Source organism: Populus nigra, chromosome 1, assembly GCF_951802175.1.
Source record: "Populus nigra chromosome 1, ddPopNigr1.1, whole genome shotgun sequence".
Lineage (NCBI taxonomy): Eukaryota > Viridiplantae > Streptophyta > Magnoliopsida > Malpighiales > Salicaceae > Populus > Populus nigra.
In genome coordinates this window covers 27,463,275-27,471,564 of record NC_084852.1, presented here as the reverse complement: position 1 = coordinate 27,471,564, position 8,290 = coordinate 27,463,275, and the positions used below count along the sequence as shown (strand labels likewise).

Here is an 8,290-nt window from a genome sequence, read left to right as displayed (position 1 = left end):
CCATTTCAACCACCATACCTGAAGTGATGTGAGCCTAACCAAACATATGAGTATCATGATGGAGTAATGAGGCATAACATTGAAAATTGTCATTCTTTCAAGGACAAACTTTTTTAGCTTATTGAGGCTAGGCAAATTACATATGAGGGCTATAAAACCTCCAACGGCAATGCGGAGAGAGAAATTTGCTGGCTATGAAAGCTTCAAATGTTGAAGAAAAAAAGAGAAGTCAGATTGTTCTAGTCAACATGCTTTGTCATTTTAGATTTGAAAACAAGGTCTTTAAGACCACGTTTTATTTTAGATATTTTACAAACCTTAATCATATTTTTTTAATGGATTATGCTTTTTTCATAATCTAGTTTTTGCATTAAAATCAATAAATATTTTTGATGAAAATGGTTTTTTTTTTTTGTAAATGATTGAACCCCAAGGTGTGTCTTGAAAAATACTAATAGGCAAACCCTTTAAAACTCATAAAACAGACCCTCATGACTGACTCCATGGCTCAATTCAAAACATTTTGTAACATCAATTTTATAAAAACCCTTTCGTCAAAATAATCCTAAAAAATTAAACTTGCCTTCTGGTTTCAGAAATAATTTGATGTTTCCTTAAAACAGTTAAAGCAAATCATTTAAGCAATTCCAATTCTGAGGTGACTGAACAATTTTGAACCAAGATGCGAAAAATGAAAAATACACAAAAAACTTGCACCCCATATCTCTTGGGCCACATTTTAGTTATATGCATAATCATGTGTAGTTTGATTTACTAGTCATTTATTAATAAAAACATACATCTTTATGCCAAAGTTCCAAACAATTATACTGAACAAGTGCAAAATTTATCGATTCAAACTGCTTGTGTTTGAAATGATAAAAAACCAACTTTGCTATCCTTTCACATTATAAAATATATCCCTTGTGGTCCCTATTTGAGGGCATGCCCAAATAGAAAATATAAATGACTAAATCCAAGTCAAAACAAATGAGGATGCCCCGCTAAAGCAAGAAAAAAGGGTAAATCAACTAAATATGAACGAAAAAAAGATTTAAAGACATAATGATAGTGATCCTAAGTTTTTGAAACCTTGAAATACCTTTTGAGGCTTAAATCCTTTTCTTTCATAGCCAAAAGCTATAGCCTTATAATGTGCCTTTTTAAAAGCCCGTTCTATAAAATCAAACAAGAAACTTGGATCAATAAATGGTGTTCTCGAAATGCGAAAGAATATTTTTACAAGAATCATGACATTGTGAACAAAGCTACTTGTTGTTAATCATGCTGCTATAATTAATGCTAAAAGTGACAATTTTTTCTCAACAAAACGTCGAGTTTTACTCGAGTCTTTTACCTTGAAACATATAAAAGCAGAAGGTCACCTTATCTTGTACCTTCAACATATCATAATAATAATTTCTTTGCAACAATTAGACTTAAATAGGCATGATCCTTGAAATTTTCAAGTTGATTCCAAAACAAGAAAATGATTTCCAAACAAAATCAATCATTGACTGTGTTTATAAGGTCCTTGACTAGAAATGACAAGTTTAATAACTAGGGAGAAAAACAGTGGACCCTGAGAGGGATACCAAACAATATCCAGATCAGTTGGGGGGGCAAAGAAGCCCATAATCAAATGATGATCCTTTGAAACTATGAACAACATCCAACGATGATAAATACCTCTTGATGACGAGTAGGAGAATGAGTACAACTAGATCAGCTGAGGATAATGTTGCTCAAGGATATTCTATGATTTGACAAACACCATCAACGTTTGAGAGTAATGCTACACTTGGGAGGCATCTTCATGTCTAAAAATCTTGTTTACCCTTTGAAGGATGACTATGATACTTGAAAAATGTTATCATATGAATGCATCAATTGAGGGCAATTTGCAACAATCATTGACAACATATGATTTGATGAACTCGTTAAAAATTGAGAGTAATGGAGTGTCACTGCTTCATCAAAGTGAGTGGGTAATGATGCAAGAATGAATATAATACCTAGAAATTATTATCATATGAATGCATCAATTGGGGGCAATTGCAACAATCATTGAGAACAAATGATTTGATGAAGTCCTTCAGAAAGTGAAAGTAACAAAGTGTTATTTCTCCATTAAAATTAATGGGCAATGGTGCAAGAATCAATATGATACCTGAAAAATATTAGCACATGAATGCATCAGTTGAGAGCAATTTGCAACATTCATTGACAACAGATGATTTGATAAACCCTTCAAAAAGTAAAAGTAATAGAGTGCCACTTCTCCATCAAAATAAGCGAGTAATGGTGTAAGAATATCACAAATTAGGGTGCATCATTCGACCAGGAGGCAACATCATCAATAAGAAAGTTTGTCATTTATTGAAGAATGGTTAACCGAGCAGAACTTCATGTAGCACCTAAAAGTCCAAGTTGTGCAACAAAAAAACAATCAAGCATAATTGATCACGTTGGAAAAACCTAAGTGGGTTGATGCAATAAAGAGGCAATCAAACACATTAATCACATGGAAAAACTCTTGTGGACTAAAGATTTAAGTTGAGCAACCAAGGGGTTAGATTAGTAGCAACAAACCTTTCAACCAATAAAAGGATGATTTCCAAAAAATAAGGCCTATATTTCCAATAAGGTAAGGATGCATGCATGTCATCTAATACCAAATTATTATATAATATTTTTGCAGGAATTACATAAAAAATTGTCCTTAATAAAGGGAACCCATCAAGGTTCTGAGCTAAGCAAGGCTTGATTTGGTTTTTAAAGCCCAACAAGGGTTCAACAAAAAAAGGATCCAATGAAATTCCAAAGCCTAGCAAGGCTCAAGATAATCCTAAACCCAATAAGGTTTGGCAAGAAAGAGTCTAGCAAGACTCCAACAAAAAGAACTTAGCAAGGTTTTGAGCCCAACAAGTCTCCAGTGATTTAAAACCCATCAAGGTTTTGACAAAGAAATAGTCCAACAAAATTTTAGCTTGATCCATTGATCAGATCAAAAGTATGTTAACGTAATACTGCATGTTTGGGGCATATCTCTTGTACCAGTCTCCTCGGATTGTAGAGAGCTCGTTCTCGAGTTCAAATTACACTTACCTAGATCTTATAGGTTCTCAATCAAAAGTTTTCAACCTTTTACATGCTCAGCCTTCTTAGCAATGGAACCAATTTTTGAGTTATGTTGAAAAGCATATGCAATAACCTTTTTAAACTCTAACTCAACCACAAGTTAGAACTATAAGAACCCAAAGCTCTTATATCTTTTATATCATTACTAATAAGATGTGTGATGGTTTCTCCACTTGAAGAACTTTTAGATATCTGTTTCATAACTTTTATCTTAAGTTCAAGAACATCAACTTTAACTTCATCAATTTCAGAATTCTCTGCCAACATATGTGAAACACACTTTTCACAATATGCTTTATCAAAAATCACCTATGAAACCACATCTAATTTGGTTCCTTTTTTATGATTTTATTATTACAATCAAAGTTAATATACTTGTTAAAATGAACATCTTTCAAATACTCAAGGTCATCATAAGCCAAGATTTATACATCAAAATCTTCTCATTAAGCATCATCTTCCTCATTCTTATCTAATTTTGATGGTTAATTCTAATCCATAAAAAATAGAATCATTAAAAATTTTAGTCGCAATATCATATTCATCCCATCAAGAAACTACCCTCTCTGTCATGCCTCTGAAATGGATTTTCAAAACTGGCCATGGATATGTGTCACTCTTCTTACGACCCCCTAATTTTCTCTTATTTATATCTGTTAATTGATAGGATAATTCTTCAACTAGCATCTTCATGTTTATTATCGCGTGTCAACAAGTTAATTTAGTAATTTATCTTTGCATGTCTTTTATTACCAATTCTTGAACGTCTTTTTCTTTAAGGAAAACCTCCTCATCCCTTACTACACGAACATATCATATTCTGTGATTACCTCTTCCATCCATGGTTATTGAATAGCAAAAAACAACTAATCATAAGAAATCGTTGAGCTCTAATACTAACTAACATAGGCATGAATAACATAAGAAAGGCAGTAAGCATATGCAACACAATGTTTTACCGAATAGAGTTACAACACAAAAACCTTAATATAAAATTTTATTAATGAAGATTTCTTTTCAAGTAGTCTACTAAAATACAAGCTAAATAACCATATTTGAAGAACACATCCTAAACAAAGTTGAAAACAAATAATAAAAGAGTTTTAAATCAAATAGAAAAAAATTCATAAATCAACTAGGAAAATATATCAATTCTTAAACAATAACTTCTAAATTTTATTTTAAAGCTTTCCTAGTTTCATATTGATACAAGATTTTAATCTTATAAAAAATAGTGATTTTATAATCTCTTATGAATATTTCATATAATCCAATGATAGAATAAAAAACTATATCTACTAATAAGACTTATTAGCATGCATGTTTCAAAAAAAAAAAAAAACTCTAGCATGAAAAAAACCCTTCGTCCAATTCTAAGTATGAAATCTAATTCCTTTTTCAAGATGCGAACAACAAGAATAAGTATAAATTCACATTCTTTTTTCTAGATGCAAACAAAAAGAATAGTAGGATCTCAATGATTTCATTAACAGATTTCAATAAAGTGGTGAGAAATTTAATATATCTTTTCGTTTTCCGGTTTATTTCAAACATTGATTGGTAGAAATGTTTATCTTTATTTTATGATAAAAGTTTTTGATAATATATTCAAGAATTTGCGCGTCAAGGAAAGACTCATGGTAGATCTTTTGCTTCTTTGTCACCTCTTAATTCTAACAACTTTAAATGTAAAGCAATATTGCTATCTTATCAATAAACAATTATTACTTTAAATGTAAATATTCAATAAAAAAAATTAAACATACCACAAATAGAGTTTACATATATATTTTAATAGAGAGTAAATAACCATTTTCATAAACTGATACAATAATTCTTTGAACTAGAAAAAGCACAACCCATATGTGGTGTCCATATCGATCAAATACAAATAGAAAAAGAAAAGAAAAGAAAAGCTATCCAGTAAAATTTAGAAACGATCTTTCAAACATATTGACTTCAAAATGTCGTTGTACAAGAACCAGAGGCATGTGACAATCCATAGAATTAACTTCAAAGTCTACCTGGTTAGTCATGAATCATGATTTCCATGTTTATTTCACCTGACTCTCAGTCCCAAATAGCTCTCGGGACTTCTTATAAATTTGAAGCGTGTAGAGTCCCTCCTCCAATATCCTTCTTGGCCAACTCTCTTTATTCTTTGCTCTCTTTGATATTTCTCAGTTCATGCGATCTTTCCTACCCTCATTGAGCCATGGAAGTTGGGTATGGAAGCGGTGACAAAACTGGGTTTTTCACTCAAGGACGAAGGTCGCTCAAGGCCTTGACTGTGCAGTTCAAAGTTAAGACGGTTGAATTGGCTAGGAACATAAAGAAGCTTGGACAAGATGATCCAAGAAGAGTTATTCATTCACTAAAAGTAGGGCTTGCACTTACATTGGTATCAATGTTCTACTACTGTCAGCCACTTTACAGTAATTTTGATGAAACTGCAATATGGGCTATTATGACTGTTGTTGTTGTCTTTGAATTCTCTGTGGGTAAGTCTCTGACATTTTAAAAATAGAACAGAAATTCCCTTTCATCATTTTTGACAAATTAGTTTTCAGGGGCTACTCTTGGAAAAGGATTGAATAGAGGAATGGCAACGCTAATGGCTGGTGGACTAGGTGCTGGAGCACATCACCTAGCAAACCTCTCTGGACATATTGGAGAACCCATACTACTTGGGTTCTTTGTCTTTCTACAAGGTATCTTTAACCATGCATGCACACAAAATAAAAATTATTGCACCTCAAAGTTCATACTATATTGATCCTTACTGTTACATGAAAAGGTACTCATGTATTCCAAATTATTTTGGTTTTTGTTTGCAGCTACAATATCAACATTTTTAAGGTTCTTTCCGAAAATTAAATCGAGATATGATTATGGGATGTTAATATTCATATTGACCTTCTCTTTGATATCGGTATCTGGTTATCGAGACGATGAAATATTAGAGTTAGCACATAGAAGATTATCAACCATCTGCATAGGTGGTGCTACTTGTGTCATCATTTCTATTGTGATTTTCCCTGTGTGGGCTGGTGAAGATCTTCACAATCTGATTGCTCTCAACATTGAAAAGCTTGGCAACTTCTTAGAAGGTATGCATGTCCCCAACAAAGCAGTGCCCTAACTCGTAGAACCTATCAAGTAGTGGATGCATTCATTCCAATTGTTCTTTTTTAACATGCAGATGCTCAAAAACTTACTAAGATAAGATAAAATTTACAGGATTTGGTGATGAATACTTCAAAAGAACAGGGGTTGAAGAGTGTAATGAGGACAAGAAAATTTTGGAAGGATACAAAAGTTTTCTCAATTCAAACTACAGTGAAGGATCCTTGGTGTGTATAAATCTCTCACGCACCAACCTCCTCTTCCCCTATATAATTAAATTATTTTCTGATAATAGTTTTGATGCCTTTCAGGCTAATTTTGCAGCATGGGAGCCAGGTCATGGTCGGTTCCCATTTCGACATCCATGGAAACTATACCTGAAAGTTGGGACTCTGGCTCGAGAATGTGCCTACCGAATTGAAGCATTGAATGGATACTTAAATGCTGACATCCAGGTATAGGAAAAGAAATCAATTCCCTAGAAGCTATCTCATCTTGGATGTCTAAATACAACGTGATATGCTACTTTAAGCCTTCGGCATATCATATGTTGCGATCCATTCTCACAAAAATTCGTAAAGTTCAAGCTTTTATGTATGGCTTAAATAATAAAAAAATTAATATCAATTAGGAACAATATGCTAAGAAAGCACTCCGGTATGCTTATCTCTAAATATTTGCTGCTTATTCTTGCAGGTATCATCAGAAGTTAGTACCATAATTCAGGAAGCATGCACAACTATGAGCTTAGAATCTGGAAAAGCACTAAAGGAACTAGCACTGGCAATCAAAATAATGGTGCAGCCATCTTCTGCAGATTCCCACATTGAAAATGCAAAATCTGCTGCCAAAAATATCAAATCTTTACTCAAATCAGGCATATGGGAAGACATTGACCTGCTGAAAGTTATACCAGGGGTTACAGTGTGTTCAATACTTGTTGATGTGGTCACATGCACTGAAAAAATTGCTGCATCCATACATGAACTTGCCTCCAAAGCCCAATTTAAGAGTGCAGAGTCTCCTTTATCAGAACAAATTCAGAGTGTAAAATCAGCTCAGATGGTCAATTGCCCCCATGTCATCACTGTCAGTGAATCAACTCTTGCTGCTTCACCAAGTGAGAGTTCTTCAGCACCAAAGGCTAGCAAGCAAAGTATGGAAGTGTAAATATATGTGACGATCATGTCGCGTATAGTGTATTTCAATAATACCATTCTTTTCGGCCATTTATGGGTACCTTCAATTTATATTTTTTACTCGTCATTTTCGCAAAGAAAGAAAATTTAATCTCGATTGATGTATAAATAAGATTGAGGACACTTGATACTGATAAAAACTATAAGAAAAACAATAACATAGAAATCATAAAAAAATTTAATAAGCGATAAAAGTTGTTGATATGAACTTTAAATTCACAATTTATTTATAAAAATAATGTAATGAAACTTGTCTCCATTTGAGGTTTAGAAAACCTTTAAATATACTAAAAAAAACCCCTAACTCTATTATAAAATAACTAAAATTCTAAAAGCTTAAAACTTAAAAGAAAAATAATATAAATTTCAAATTAAAATAATAAATCCAAAAAATCATAAGAAAAATAATAAAACTAACGCAATCAACAAGATTAATTCTGAAAGATTCAATGATCCAATGAGCAAGAAAATTACTTTTTATAGAAAAACTATTTATAAAATTACATGAAAATTTTTTATTCCAATCTAATGGTTGAATATTCCGTTCTTGTTATTTTAAGTCATTACTCTAATTTATAATTATATCTCTTATTAGATCTAAATTTGTCCAACTTGACTGTAAAAATATTTGTTAGACCATTTTTATATATTTGAGAGAAATCCTCTTAAATTCTCATTTAAATGCAGAGAATAATTAATTTCTAGATATCTTTTGTTCTTGTCATTTTAAGTTATTATTCTAGTTTAGTGCAATTATATTTTTTATTGGATCTAAACTTGTCCAACTTGATTATAAAAGTATTTGTTAGACCATTCACATTATA

General features: G+C 32.1%; 1 protein-coding gene across 1 annotated transcript; it reads left to right on the top strand.

Annotated features, from left to right (window-relative positions):
* Positions 1-5,356: 5,356 nt before the first annotated feature.
* LOC133680987 (aluminum-activated malate transporter 2-like) lies at positions 5,357-7,482 on the top strand. The gene is made up of 6 exons (XM_062104065.1): positions 5,357-5,642; positions 5,712-5,852; positions 5,979-6,251; positions 6,382-6,494; positions 6,579-6,722; positions 6,964-7,482. The coding sequence occupies exons 1-6, from the start codon at positions 5,357-5,359 to the stop codon at positions 7,435-7,437; spliced, it is 1,431 nt and encodes a 476-aa protein (XP_061960049.1). The 3' UTR covers positions 7,438-7,482.
* Positions 7,483-8,290: the final 808 nt, after the last annotated feature.

What these genes read in the sequence shown, in the direction of transcription:
- LOC133680987 (XM_062104065.1), top strand. Translation starts at nt 5,357, where the DNA reads ATGGAAGTTGGGTATGGAAGCGGTGACAAAACTGGGTTTTTCACTCAA. An exon ending in TGTCTTTGAATTCTCTGTGG is followed by an intron (nt 5,643 to 5,711) that starts GTAAGTCTCTGA and finishes ATTAGTTTTCAG; the next exon opens with GGGCTACTCTTGGAAAAGGA. An exon ending in ACTTAAATGCTGACATCCAG is followed by an intron (nt 6,723 to 6,963) that starts GTATAGGAAAAG and finishes TTATTCTTGCAG; the next exon opens with GTATCATCAGAAGTTAGTAC.